Raw genomic sequence first — 14,461 nt, forward strand, 5'->3', positions numbered from 1 at the left:
CACAAGACAACATCTGCTGAGGTATGTCACATGAGCTTCAACATCTGTCCATGTTTTTAAACAGCCTGTCACTCACTTGAGTCATGTTGCATATGTATTTATGCGATCATATTGAGAAAGCGCACACACAATACTGTTAAATGCTGAGAGCTTACATCTGTGCCAGACACAATTAACACTCTTAGATTAAGGAGCAAATCTACATACAAACAGAGAGATTGGCACTACACACAAACACCCAGACACACCCTGTGGCTTGCAGTCATTTTGGTCCCTTATGTTGTCCATCAAGAAGACAGTGGTGACTGTTCTCTAAACTGACTCCACCCACAACGGCTTGTGATCACCTAAGCTGTCAACTAACATCTGCTAAAACTACCAACAAGCCAACTGTGAGACTGGCTCTGAAGATATCTCCACAGAAAATGTGTCACCTACACATGTTCAGAACTCAGCGGCATGTTTTCCCCTTCTATTTTTGCTAATTTTTATGTGGCAAACGTTATCTGCAAAGCCTTGGAGAATGTCAAACTGTTTTGTACGGCTGAAATGTAGGAAGTGTCTTGAAAGCTCATGTTAACTCGTCCTGGTTGAAAATAAATTGTTTACATCAATGTCAAATATTTTCAGTACTAAATAATAGCCATCCTTTGAATGCCACAGTAGCGACATGAATAAAGTATTGTTAGATCTAGTTGGTGTGTGTTTCACAAATATATCACTTTTCACTCAGTGTGGTTCAGAGGAATCAGTCATGTTAGGTTGCTAATCATACCCTGAGTTTTTGAATTTGTGGTTGTTTGTGATGGAATGCCCCTGCGCAAAGCTGTCTTTGGTGCTGGGTATTCTTTGAAGTTGTCTTATCAGCATCTTACCTCTCACTGACACTAGCTGTTTTTTTTCTGTGTTGAATGTGAGTTCAGCACATATTTAACTAAAAAAAGTAAATAAATAAAAACCACAGATCCATTTCAGTGGCTCAAGCGTGGCTGTGTAACTGGTGGGATCAAGACATCTGGACATTTTTCTGTATAATAAGGGATGTTCTACTATATAAGGATAATGATAATCTGCCTTATCCCCTCCTGCACACAAATTTATATTTGTGTAGTCCAAGACACACATTTACACAGTTGCAGATGACACAGAAACCCAGAGACACACTAGCTTTCTAGCCTTACTCTCTAAAATCTTTCTGTTCGTAATCCCTTCTGACTCTATTAATATTTCTGTTTCCATGGTGATTCAAGCCCAAATGTTGTACAGATAAGAGGAGATAAGAGCATAAGGAGCAGGGAGATAAGAGCAAATGACCTGCCGAGATCACTACAGAGTACTAGAGGTCAAGCAGAAGAGCAGAAGTAAGTGAGAACAGACCATCCCTGCTCAACTCTTCTGCCAACCTGACAAAATCTTATTTTTTAGCAGTGCCACAATTGAGCAAATACTTGCAGCAACTTTCTTTCTGTCTATGCAATTTTACATATATACATGCCTTACCCAGAGAAGCAAAGCAGACAGTTACTAGTAAGAGAAAGAATGGATAATATAATTTTGGAAATGATTTGGTCTGTTCTTCGTATATCATCACACACAATTTACAGTTATGCACTGAGTAAAACAGCCAGTAACAAATTTGTACTAAATTTTTAACTATCGTTTTACATTTTTACAATCCAGATAGATGGCACAATGACAAAAATGGCATTCAGATAATTCAAATTTGGGACTGTTATTGTCAAAGTAAATCATATCAAATTACTAGAACTGCCAAAGTAGTCATGAATGAGAGTTGTTGAATCTGTGATTTTCAGGACTGTAGATAATAAGACTAAAATATTGCAAGTCTTATAATGAAATCACTGCTTTTCAACAGTCTCACAAAATCCACCAAACCAATCACCCATTCCTCAGACAGACCTTACTATGCGCTTGAGATAACTGTACCTGTTTGTTGTTATACTTCGGTTGGCCCGTCTTGTAGCTGTAATCTGAGTACTGGTCTGAGCCAGTGGAATTGTCGTCCCCTCCTGTTCCTACGAAGGTGTTGGTGGCAGGGAGGTCCTGGACCACCTGATGCTTCTGTGAGGCAGATGGCGATTGGGCTTGCAGCTGGATGGAGGGTAAAGGGGAGTTGGAACGGTAGTGTCTGCCTATATCAGGGCTTCCTGGTGAATATGTTAAAGGCAGATGTATCCTGGGGCTATCATTGACTCCATCAAGATTGAACTTCAGACTTTTTTGAAGGCTGACCTCTTCGTCTTCCCCGAGTGGTTTTGGAGACTTCTGAGGTTTGCCTTTCCGTCCACGTTTGCCTTTGGTGTTTTTTGGGGCCTGTTTGGGTGCATATAAGTCCTTGGTTTCCTTTTTGCCAGCTTGATATCCACTCTTGGTTTCTCTTTGGATGCGGTGGCGAATAAATACCACCACCAAGATCAACATTACAACACCTGCTACACCAGCAAGGCTTCCAAACAATATATTACTACGCTGAGCAGCAAAACCATTGTCGGGATCACCAGCAATGTCCCTGTCCAGTGGAGTGTAAAGACTGTGTCCCACTAAGGCTTCCACTAAGCTGACATTTGAAATGGTTTCATTGACATAGATGTGGACCAGGGCAGTAGCGTGGCGTGCAGGCTTCCCCTTGTCACTTACTCGCACCACTAGGCGATGTAATCCACCATGTTTGCGTGTCATCTCCTTTGCTAGAGTGATCTCTCCACTTGAGGGGGAAATGCGAAATAACTGGTAAGGGTTTCCACCAGCGATACTGAACACCAGCTCTGCATTAGGGCCATTGTCCAGGTCCTCAGCTTCCACTACTTCAACGTGGCTATCTGGGGAGGCTAGAGGTGATAAGCGTCTGAAGGAAGAGTTGGAGGGCTTAGTTATCACGGGATCATTGTCATTTTCATCCAGTACATTGATTGTAACACCCACATATGAAGACCTGGGTGGCTCTCCTCCATCCACTGCTTTTAGACGGAAATTATAGCTGCTTTCTTTCTCCCTGTCAAACGAGATGCTTGAGAGAATAGTTCCTGTTCCATTTTGAACAACAAACTTTCCTTCATCAGGCTCTACAGAGAGGTGAACGTGGGCATTCTCGCCTTTGTCCATATCTAGGACTGTCACCATACCAACTGGACTCAGAGGTGGCATGTTTTCCAAGACTGAAAAACTGTAGCCACTAAGCATGAATTTGGGATCATTGTCATTGCGGTCTATTACTTTTATTACAACAGTTGCTGTTCCTTTATGGACAGGAGACCCTTTATCTGCTGCAGTGACACGAAACTCATATTGTTCTTTGTGTTCACGATCAAGAGAGCTTTTGGCTCTTACTTCGCCTGTATTTGGGTCAATCTCAAACAAGCCTTTGATGGATGAATCTGGCAAAATATTATAGAGAAGTTCGGCATTAGTGCCGCTGTCAGCATCTGTGGCTATAACATCTAAAATTTTTTCTCCTGGTTGGTTTTCTTCAGCAAAATCAACCTCAAACAAGGTAGGGGAAAATATTGGAGAGTTATCGTTCACATCAGTCACTTGAACCTTCAAAGAGTTTGTACTAGAGAGTGCTGGGTTTCCAGAATCTACAGCCACAATCTCTACTCGGTAATCTCTAACTCTTTCATAGTCGAGAGGTGTGGTGGTCTGTAGGAAATACTTCCTCTTGTTGTCACTGGTTGAGTCACTGGCAGGGCGAAGCTGAAATGGCACATCACCTGCTACCACACAAGTGACCACAGCGTTTTCTCCCTCATCTTTGTCAGATACTTGAACTAAAGCAACAGCTGTTCCCACTGGCATGTCTTCGGAAATATTTGCCACTCCTTCACTGTGCGTCACAAGGCCAATCCCACGAATCTCCACAGCTGGAGCATTGTCATTTTGGTCAGTCACTTCAATGGTTACAAATGTCTTAGAGCTTTTAGGCTGAGGGCCTTTATCCCTTGCTATCACATAGAAGGACAAGCTGCTGATTTCCTCCCTGTCCAGTGGTCCTTTGACATAGATGATGCCAGTGGACCGATCAATTCGTAAGAGTTTCGGCACTGGGTCTACTGCCTGGTGAAGGGTGTACTCAATTTCTCCATTCGGGCCCATGTCAGAGTCGTTTGCTTTAACCTGTAATCAAAACATATTCAATGGTTAAAGTCATTAAATATGCGCAACAGTTAGTGTTGTAACTAATGTTATTTACAACACTAACAATGAATGTAACTAATGAATCATTGGTCACTGAATAAATTAATCCAGGAATCTGTGTGGGTCTGATCACTTTAAATCACAGCATGTAGATAACTTTGTTTTGGCTATTGCTTTTCCTCTGTTTTTTGATAGTTACATCACTAGCCTTCTTTTCTCTTTTTTCTAGGATTCAATGAAAGGTTGTAAATTATTAGGCCTGACATTTCCTTCATGATAATCAGTGTAAATCCGCAGCAACATGCTGTGAAAATCCTGCACAGAGCAATTTATACTCCGAAAATAATATCTCACACTGTTCTGCAACTACATTGTCAATACAAGATATAAGCATTTATTACCTGTAGAAGGATAATGAGCTAATGCTCTCTTCAAAAATATATTGAAAAAGGTAAAATCCAAAATTTAAAACTATACATTTATTCAGAAAGACATTGCTGGTTACAATTTAACTTTGCAATCCAGACTACAACATTATACAAAAAAAGTTTTTAAATTACCTGCAACACAGAGTGTCCGACAGGGCTATTTTCCGAAACCTCTGCCTCATAGGTGGACTTTTCAAACTTGGGAGCGTTATCATTGGCATCAGTCACCACCACTCTGAGTAATGCACTGCTGTAGCGCTGAGGGTTTCCTCCGTCCACTGCCTTTATGGTGAGGTCATAAGAATCCTTTAACTCACGATCTAGGTTGCCCAGGACAATGAGCTGTGGGAGCTTCCCTCCCCTGTCATCAGCCACTTGCAAACCAAACAGGGTTGCAGCATCTGGCCCTGCAGTCAGCGCATAGTCAGCTACCCCATTCCTGTCAGAGTCCCTGTCTGTAGCTAGAGGTATGGAGAATAACGCTCCCATGATCGTGTTCTCGGGGACTGAGATGGTAAGCACAGAAGAAGGAAATTGGGGGGTGTTGTCATTGATGTCCTGTACTTCAATGCGTCCTTCAATAAGCCGTGGGCTCTGGTTTTGTATCAGATCAGTCACTGATACTTCAAATTCCAGGTAGCAGGGTTTACCCTTAGCCAGGGAGCGACAGTCCCTCAGGGTTTCTCTGTCTATAGGAATCTCTGTGGTGTAAATGTCCCCTGTCTTTCCATCGACACGAAGATAAGGGGCACCCACCTCTAGCTTGTAAAGGTGACCTGAGTCTGGCAGTCCCTGGTCTGCTGCCAGGCTACCTATAAGAGTATTTGGAGGTTGCTCCTCCTGGACCCGGTACAGGATACTGCCTTCAGCAGAGCCACAATGCAGCACCACGACCCAACACAATATCACTTGTAAATTCAGTTCCATTAGGTCATCAGACGATCTGCCTGTAAAATGAAAAAAACACAATATGGGTTAAAAAGCTGGTTCCCTTTCTGCTGAAACCTAGCTCCATAAAGCAATATTTACATAGCTGTTACTTTTTATTTAATTATTCAAAAATGAAAAAAAAAAAAAAAACTAACAGAGGGTCAAAGTGAAACATTAGACAGGGGAAGCAAGCAGCACTGTGTTTTTGAATAATGACTCTACAGCTATAAAATTAATCGTTTTTTTTTTTTCAATAACTTGCAGTAAAACATACAGCATACCTAGAAGAACAACACAATAATTAGACAACAACAATAACAAAGAGAAAATAGGGCATTTAAAAAAATGCAATCATAGCTATCCCAGCATGGCTTCTTTTCAGTCTCAGAGCTTCAAGATTTTCAATGAATATCTCAGCTTTATGAAATTCATGGAAAAATGAATGTAGGAACAAGAAATTATATCTTGTGAGCTTACATCCAAAACAAACTTCAGGGCCAGTGTGGATTGTTTCAGCTGAATAATCAAATAAAAATGTAATACAAAAACTCACAGCCTAAGAGACTCATTATTTCTGTATTACACAGCTAGACATTGAGTAGGGAAGCAATGTAGCTCTAAAATAACCTATGGTTTGAAATCCACGCTCAAGAATACACCCTTACGAGCGAAGATTTTGTCTGCTGAGAGAAATGATATATTTGACCAATTTGTTTACCCAAGAGGCGTCTGACAATGAACACTTGCATACTAAAGGTCATAGAGTCAAATTTCTTTCTCATGCCAATTATGCAACTTTGCTACTATCATCACATCCAGCTTCCACCTGGCATTGCACAATGCAGACATTTCCACACTCCATTGCCACTGGCTACCTCAAACACTGTAATTATTGTGTTTGATTTTGAACCTTTCAACTCTACAATTGTGACCCATTATTTTAGTGTCTTCTTTGATCTTTACTCCCTCTAGCAAAAGACTTCTGTTTTTTTCATGCTGCAATGATTTTAGAGTATAATTATTTCCCCTCTCTCTCTTTCTTTCTTTCTGTGTGTGTGTGTGTGTATATGCATGTGTGTGTGTTTGAGTCCTATTGGTAATTGAAATAGGAGCAATCATTGGGGTTAAGTATCAAGGTCTCATGCTCTGGAAAACTTCATCGTGAAAACAGTTTAAAAAAATTGTGTGTCTGCTGAATCAGTGAGTGTCCACTTACTAATCAAGTAGAGTTCATTTCAGTGCATCCGATTTTATTGTGCTATGTTTGTGTTACTAATGCAAAACTTCAATATGCTGATCAATACCAGCTTTAATGACTCGGGTTATAATTAGACAACAGCAGTCCATGTCGCAGTCACTGTCTCTTCAATGCTGCACTGTTTTACAGCATTTCTTTATTTTCACAGGCTTTTAAAGAAAGTTACAGCGAAAACAAAATGCTACTTCTAGTTTAAAAAGTTATGTAGAAGTAAATCATTATGTTAATCCAAACACAGGTGAATAGTTCCAATTATTTCCACAATAGTTTTTCAACTGAAACAGAAAAGAACACAGGTGCTCAGTCTAGTGTGGGTCTATGTCGTCAGTTAGGGATTAGGAAAAGAACAAGAGGAATCAATGCTTCCCTAGTCAGTGTGGGTGAGAGCTGATAGAAATATACATACACGACAGCAAATGGAGTTATTTAAAATGCAACTGCATGCCGCAATGTTCCATACAGGAGTAAGGTAAATGAGTATTAAGCTAGACAGCAAAACACAAATATACAGAAATTCAATGAAAAATCCAATTCCTTTTGAATACATTAAAATTGAAAGTGCTAGTTATTGATGCACTAATTGCTCAAAAATCAATGTCTCCCTTTTTACATTTGTGAGGAGAACCTGTAGTCAATGTGGCATGAACAGTGATTGCGCTTTCTCCAGTTCATGTTTGCAGTATAAAAAGGCAGGAAGAAGCAAAAACGCAATCAGCAGATACACTTTTCTTATACCCAAGACTGACATTAACAGCATCCCATGGGATATAATTTTAAGGGGAATTATAAATCACACTGTAAATGTTTCATACTGCTGCCTACCATTCCATTAAACACATGCTTTCAACAAGATATGTGAACTTATGAGGTGTGCATGTATGTATTGCTTCAATTAAATTGGTATTTGGAGAATTCAGTAAAAATTACTTTAGCTTACTTGATATGTGCATCATCTTTTTTTTTTTCATTTCTATTTTAAAATTCACTGTTAAATTTCAAAGTTTTCAAATGTATTTATACAATGTGGCATCTAAAAATGGCATACCGTAGCTGATTTTATAATGGTTTGGTTGTAACTGCTCCCCTGATATTATAGCCACTTCTGCAATGAATAGCCATGCTTTGATAGTGACATGATTGTTATGGTTGATGACACTCATGACTTAATGTTTTCCAGTTGGCCTCATGCCTGTCTTCCAGATGGCACCATGCCTGACAGTCTAGTGAATTAGTGTCCTTTTTTTTCTTTGTTTACATTTACATTAAAATTCATGTTGTTCGTAAAATATGCGTTTTGCTATCACTCAGCGAGAATCTCTGCTGAATATCATTGACACCACGCCTTTGGGTTTTATCTCACATTCCTCAGCTTTCCCACAAATATTTTATCAAAAGCTTGACAGTGCCAGATTTCCTTTTCTCATCTCAAAGTGCTCTGAGGTGGTGGCAAAGGGAAACAGGAGATTTTTCCCTACTGGAGGATGTGAAACTTCTTGGACTACTGGATGTCTCACTGAAATTTACTACCTGAGCAGCAAAATTGATAAATTAGAAGTGCTGAACACAACTAGGAGTGACATTCCCTGCATCTCAGCTCTTTTTCTCCAAAAAACTTAGTTATCATCTGTCATCCCAGATGGTAGACCCACAAGACTACAAGCTGATTCAGGCAGATCGCGATACATAATTCAGCAGAAAATCAAAGGGAGGAACAAGAGGTTAGTTCTCTCAGAGTGATAAAATGTTTTTGTCATAGTTGAGTCCTGTTGAACTGCTCAAAAAATCAAATACTTTTCTTAGTCATTTCCAAAATTAAGATTTTAGCTTCCTTAATGAATGAAATCAGCTATAAAAATGCCAGCTCTGGAAGAAAAATACTGAACTGGATCAGACATTGCAAGACTGCAATATTGAGAAAGTGCTAGGCTGAGAAAATGAAATCTTTTTGGTTATTAAAATTCACCCTGTCAACAACCAAGTATTGTGGCAGCACTGCTGTAATAAACTAAAAAAGAATCACTGAATATAAACTTTTTTTCATTTGTCGTCTGAACAACCAATTATAACTCTAAAATATGTTTTGCTAGCTGCTCCACGGGACAACTTTGACATTGCTTGCTTGGGTAACTCTAGTACAACTTGTGTAAGTCCAGGAGGCAGAACTGTAGAGACTGTGTATTGCCTAGGTGACTCTAATTCCCTTGAGCACTGTTTGTTGGAAAATACACCATGTTCAAATAGACAATCCAATTAGCATACTGAGCCAGAGACCTTATGAAGGTGATCCAGAGCAACACATATTCTTAGGGAAAAAAACAAAATCCTTCCAAATACAATCAAGGCATCCACTGTTTGACTGAGGAGGGAACTTTAAGTCTACCAGTGAAGCAGCACTCACCACAAAACCTCATGCTGTGATCACGCAATGGTCCAGATGGTTGCTATGTTGAAAAAACTGAAAAATGAATGCTGAAGGCAGCCTGTACCACAGTATGGAGGTGGACTTTCAAAGAGAGCCTCAAACTGCCCGATGGGTCTAGTGTCTGTTGTTTGTTTTGTGTAGATGTTTAACTTTGCAACAGAAAACGCAGTCGAGGCAAAACTGCTTAGCAGTAGAGTTTAAGAGCCCAAGGTTTATCTGGATTGACCTGCCACACAGCAAGAACTCTGCCTGGCCAAACCTTAGCTTATTAAGACCATCAGGAGTGCCAACTGTAAGTACAAGTCCAAACAATTGAGTCAATGTTTTATGACTTATGTTCAGTTTGGCCATCATTACACAGACTCACAATTTGGTGGAGAAGCTCACCCAAGCATACTTTTTCACCTGTCAACGATCTCTATAGATAAGAGTGTCTCTAAGAGGGGAAGAAAAGTGGTTCTCACTCATGCCCACTTTCACACCTGGGAGGTTGTTGTCACTTATGTTCAAGTTTTACTGAAATGTAGTGTAGAGGTGTAGAGGTTGCTATTTGACTACACAACTCCTTGACCTGAAGGCAAAAAAACAAACCTTGAAAAAAGTGTCTGGTAAAGTACTGTGGTACTTTTTGCTGCATTATTTTTATAAAGAAAAAGAAACAAATAGAACTATTAAATGTGAAATTGTGTTATGTGTTAAATTTAGTTTGTCTTTTCTACAACCATAGACCTTTGTAATAATTAAAAGAAATGACCATTGCTTATTTGCCAGAAAAAACATGCAAAAGGTGCCGTGGGAAAATATGCTGTTTTGATTTGAATTTCAGCAATATATTCAGAACAATACTGTTGTCTCCTAACAATATATCTTCCATCATTATCCTTCTGATGTCTGCGTATCATAGATTGAAGAAGTAATAATCATTGATGCGCTTCACCATGTTCTAAAATAAATGAATAGATAAAAATGCAGGACTCCTCCACTCCACCGCTGCAATTTTTTGTTCTTCATTGAGGAGAAGGTGAAAAACTTCACAGGCAGCTAAAACATCAGTCAAACTACGAGGTCTGATTGAGCCTCACACTGAGCCCTCACACAGTGCACAACCCAGTTGACCCATCTGTTCAAGAGAACTTTTCAACTTCTGCGTGTCTACAATCAAAGTGCCAGCCTAGGTTGTGTCAGGTTGTGCTGCGGTTCCCAAGGAAACAAGTCCCTGCCTCGCTAAGGCTGTGGTTGCTGAACCCAGTCATAAAAATGACCTCTGAAAAATTGGTACCATCCAAGCCTATATGACAGATCCAGTCCTGAATCAACTGGAGAGAAGTGCAGAGATATCTTTACCACTGTTTACTGCTATAAAAGATGGTGCTACAATTTTCATTCTGAGGACACACACAATATACATATATATATATATATATATATATATATATATATATATATATATATATATATATATATATATACACAAACACAGAGAAAGAGAGACAAATGAGAGACAGAGATAGAATTAGCACTACTTTATTTACTGTAAGTAACTCTGATAAATATAGGGAAGGAAATACAAGTAGGAGGGTGAAGTTTGATTAAACAGAAATAATTGGTAAGATAAATGCTAATAAAAAAGTTAATGCAGTACTTCAGCTAACAATAACATTGTATAAAATATGGAGTGATTATGTTGTTTTTCATTTTTGTAATTGAAAAATAAATAACACATCTTTTACGTGCCAGTATGTAACAATTTATTGCAAAGCAAAAGTAATTTGCATTGTTTGTGAAAGATTTAGAACAATGTTTGGCTTAAAATGAAATTATTTTAAAAAATGATAAAGGAGTTTGTGCCTGATTATGTAAGTGTTGGTATTATACATTAAAAAAAAAAGGTAGTTATAAAAATGAAGAACAATATAATTGTGCTGCGGAGCATGTGCGCCTGCTCTGGTTGCCATGGAGACAGACTATCTTCTGACTGAGTCAACTCAGAGACTGACTGGGTGACATTTGCTCTTTAAGTTGGCCGCTCCACAGGTCCAGCAGAAATGACTCACATGCAGAATTAACTGAGGCATAATAGTAAATTACTCATAAGAAAAAAGGTTAGAGTTGTGCCGGGAAGAAAAAAAATCATCAGAGGAATTAAATAGGATATTTTGTAGTAGCTGCTTGTTTTGCAGCAACTGATAAAAGCAGGACCTGAATTTTCACCTGTTACATGCTGGGACTCAGGTTCATGAATTTGTGCTGTACAACGCTGTTCTGTGCTCCTTCCTGCTTTGCCAGAGTGTGGAAAGATAACAGATGATTTAATGATTTTCTCAACTGATGTGATTTGATGTATTGGCTGACTCTGCGCCTTTAGCTAGTATAACAGGTAAAATCCATTACCCTCCCACCGGCATGATTTATGATAGGTAGTATCACAGCTATGGGTCTCTCCTTACACTGCTGATCTACCAATGGAATTTACTGCCAAATGTAAGGCTGCACTCTTATACTGACTGCAAACTGTGGGTTTCGGTAATGAGAAAGCAACAGCCTTTGGTTGGAAACACTTTCTAAAGGCGTGAGCACTGGAATTATCCATATGCATGCTGAAACACAGAACACTCTTGTGTCACTCCTGTCACAAAGAAGTAAAATAAAAAAAAAAAGAAATACACTGAGATCAAAAAGGCCACATTCCAATATTAAAAGGTTCTTTATATAAAGATATAAAGAAACTGGCAGATCGTATAATTTGGATTCCTCACTGCTCTGTGTAACATGATTAAAACAGAGTTTAATTTCCTTATAGGGGTTATTGTACTGCTTTTGTGCTGTAAAGGTTCGCTCCCTCAAGCTCAAATACCTGCTGGAGAAGTCAGAAAAAAATCCTTTTGTGCCCTTTCCACAATTTGATCCGTTTACCACACACTTACCCTTCCTTCAGCAACCCCATTACATGGCACATTGCATGTTATTGTACAATATTCAGAGGAAAGTTCCCTACTGGTAATAATTCAAAAATAAAATCGGCAGAGGAAATTAGCCTTACAGTCTATTCTTATGTGGGATGGATGGATGGATGGATGGATGGATGGATAGATAGATAGATAGATAGATAGATAGATAGATAGATAGATAGATAGATAGATAGATAGATAGATAGATAGATAGATAGATAGATAGATAGAAGTTTCATTCACTGAATGATTTAGATAATAACATTTAACAGGTTCATGTCTTACAGACAGTTTCTCAGATCTGGGCTACAAGTAGGTTATAGGCCTGTTTGATCTGCTCTGTTATGACGGCCTTGTAGCCTAAAGTATGTGTGGGAACTTAGACCGACATCATTACGTAGAGCAGACTATTAAAATGTGCCTGGTGGTCGGTGGAGTGGCGAGAAACAACACCCCAGACTCTCACTGGAGAGCACAGGAGATTACCCGTGCCGACGATCTGATCAAAGATTTCACCCCCCAATTATAATCACGAATCTCTCCATAGAAAAACTGTATAACAGTTATGAACACGACAGGCTGCAGGAGAAGTCCGAATTGTTTGCAAGAAATTGTTCAGAGTAAACAACGCCAAATCAAGATGCACGAATAAAGGCAATTAGTATGATGTTTGCAGCTAGTATGGGATAAATGGCGAAAGAAGGATGATACAAATGGTTCACATTTTCTGCTTCACAGAATCATAATGGTGCAATAAAATGCAATTAGCCGATCGCCGGTACAGATCAGCTTGAAAAGCGCACGCACTCATATTGTCGCTGAAGTGCAATGACATGCAGAGTTAATGACTTAATACCAACCCCGACGCAGGCTGGAACTCGTGTCTACTCGCATAGGTTTTAATTAAAATGCATCGTCTAATTTATCATGCAGAGGATCCTTATTGCGGGTGGCACATCTAGCCTTTGTACCGCCTATCAACCTGTAACACCGAACAGCCAGCTGTTTTGTGCTCTGTGTGTGTCTATTATAAAGTGCAACTTGTTGTATAAACGATCTGTTTGAGCCACGGCCTGTGTTAAGCGACAACACTTCAGACAAGTCCGAAATGCATTCCTATAAACTTCATTGGCATTGCATCATGAATCACGCACAGTGGCCACCGGTCAAATCAACTTTCTTGATTATTTCTGCAGTAATTTCAGTACCTGAGCCAGAGACTTTTTACGTGAGCGCTTGTCGCGTAGCCAATTCTTCCCGCGGCTGATATGTCCAGCGGTGCTCCCAGAGGCAGGTGTCTAACCCTCAAACCTCCGTCACAGTGCTGAGATCAAAAATCACTTCAGCGGCCACAAAATCCATAGACAGTACTCAGAACTTTCCGCATGAAAATTCAGAATCCTTCGTTCACCGCCGTCCCACAGTGTGAAGAACAGAGACAGTTTTCAGTCCGTGAGAATATGCGGCTGTAACTTATGAGCAATTATATTGTATAGACTGTTTTATGACAGAGATGGGAAACCAAGAATCTCATTCCATAAAGATGCCCTACTGTGTGCCATTTTCAATCCTCAGTAACTGATCCTTGGAAAGATTTGCACTCGCTGTCGCATCCCTTTGGTCCAAGTTTCTCCAGCCCTGATCTAAGTAGCTTAGAGCGCACTCTAAGGACGCACTGGATGTCTAAAACACAGCAAAAGAAATGTCATTTTCGCAACGTGCAAAAAGAAACCGCTAACCGGTCCTAAACAAGAAGCCCATCTGAAGCATTTCCAGACAGCAAGTGGTGAGATACAGTGGGTACGTTAGTTGCTCCCCTAGCTCCCTCTCTCTTTTCTCTCTCTACTCATCAGAGCGTGGGAGGAGGTGGGGCTCCCATCCACCGCAGCACACAGCAACTTCATACTCTACATTATGCCAAGGCTGCCTACCAGGAAATTATGTGATGCCTACAGTTTAAGAGGATCTTATTAAAGTGGGTCAGCTCAAACAGGGGGATGCACCTTATTAAATAAGCTTATCAAGAAATCACTCCGCTTGCCTTGCACTATTTTAATTCGTGTCAGTCTTTCCTTTCCCCTCAAAACTGCTCACTAATCGCACAACGTGTCCAAAATTGATGTAACAGGTAGCCAGTGCCGGCGGTTTACTTGTTGATATGCATTACATGTAGCAAAATGAGCGGCCTAAAATGGAAGCTGTTTGGCCACTATTTATTCATTTGGCGCCACCCTCAGGCGGTTATGATAGGGAAGAAGAGAAGCAGCACATATATCTGCTGAGGAAACTGTTAATAATGCTTGATGTAGGAGTAATATGC

General features: G+C 39.8%; 1 protein-coding gene across 2 annotated transcripts in view; it reads right to left on the bottom strand.

The window, feature by feature from the left end:
* pcdh1a (protocadherin 1a) overlaps positions 1-14,178 on the bottom strand; it is a 112,746-nt gene extending 98,568 nt beyond the window's left edge. The window contains exons 1-3 of one of the 2 annotated variants that reach the window (XM_026182570.1): positions 13,350-14,178; positions 4,716-5,530; positions 1,948-4,134 (exon numbers count right to left, since the gene is read on the bottom strand). In XM_026182570.1, the coding sequence (XP_026038355.1) occupies positions 1,948-4,134; positions 4,716-5,510 (2,982 nt within the window). In that variant the 5' untranslated portion in view covers positions 5,511-5,530; positions 13,350-14,178. Of the gene's footprint in view, positions 1-1,947; positions 4,135-4,715; positions 5,531-9,169; positions 10,536-13,349 lie in introns of those variants that run through there. The other variant, XM_026182569.1, reaches the window with a different exon arrangement.
* Positions 14,179-14,461: the final 283 nt, after the last annotated feature.

The sequence above is a fragment of the Astatotilapia calliptera genome, chromosome 10 (assembly GCF_900246225.1).
Source record: "Astatotilapia calliptera chromosome 10, fAstCal1.2, whole genome shotgun sequence".
Classification (NCBI taxonomy): domain Eukaryota; kingdom Metazoa; phylum Chordata; class Actinopteri; order Cichliformes; family Cichlidae; genus Astatotilapia; species Astatotilapia calliptera.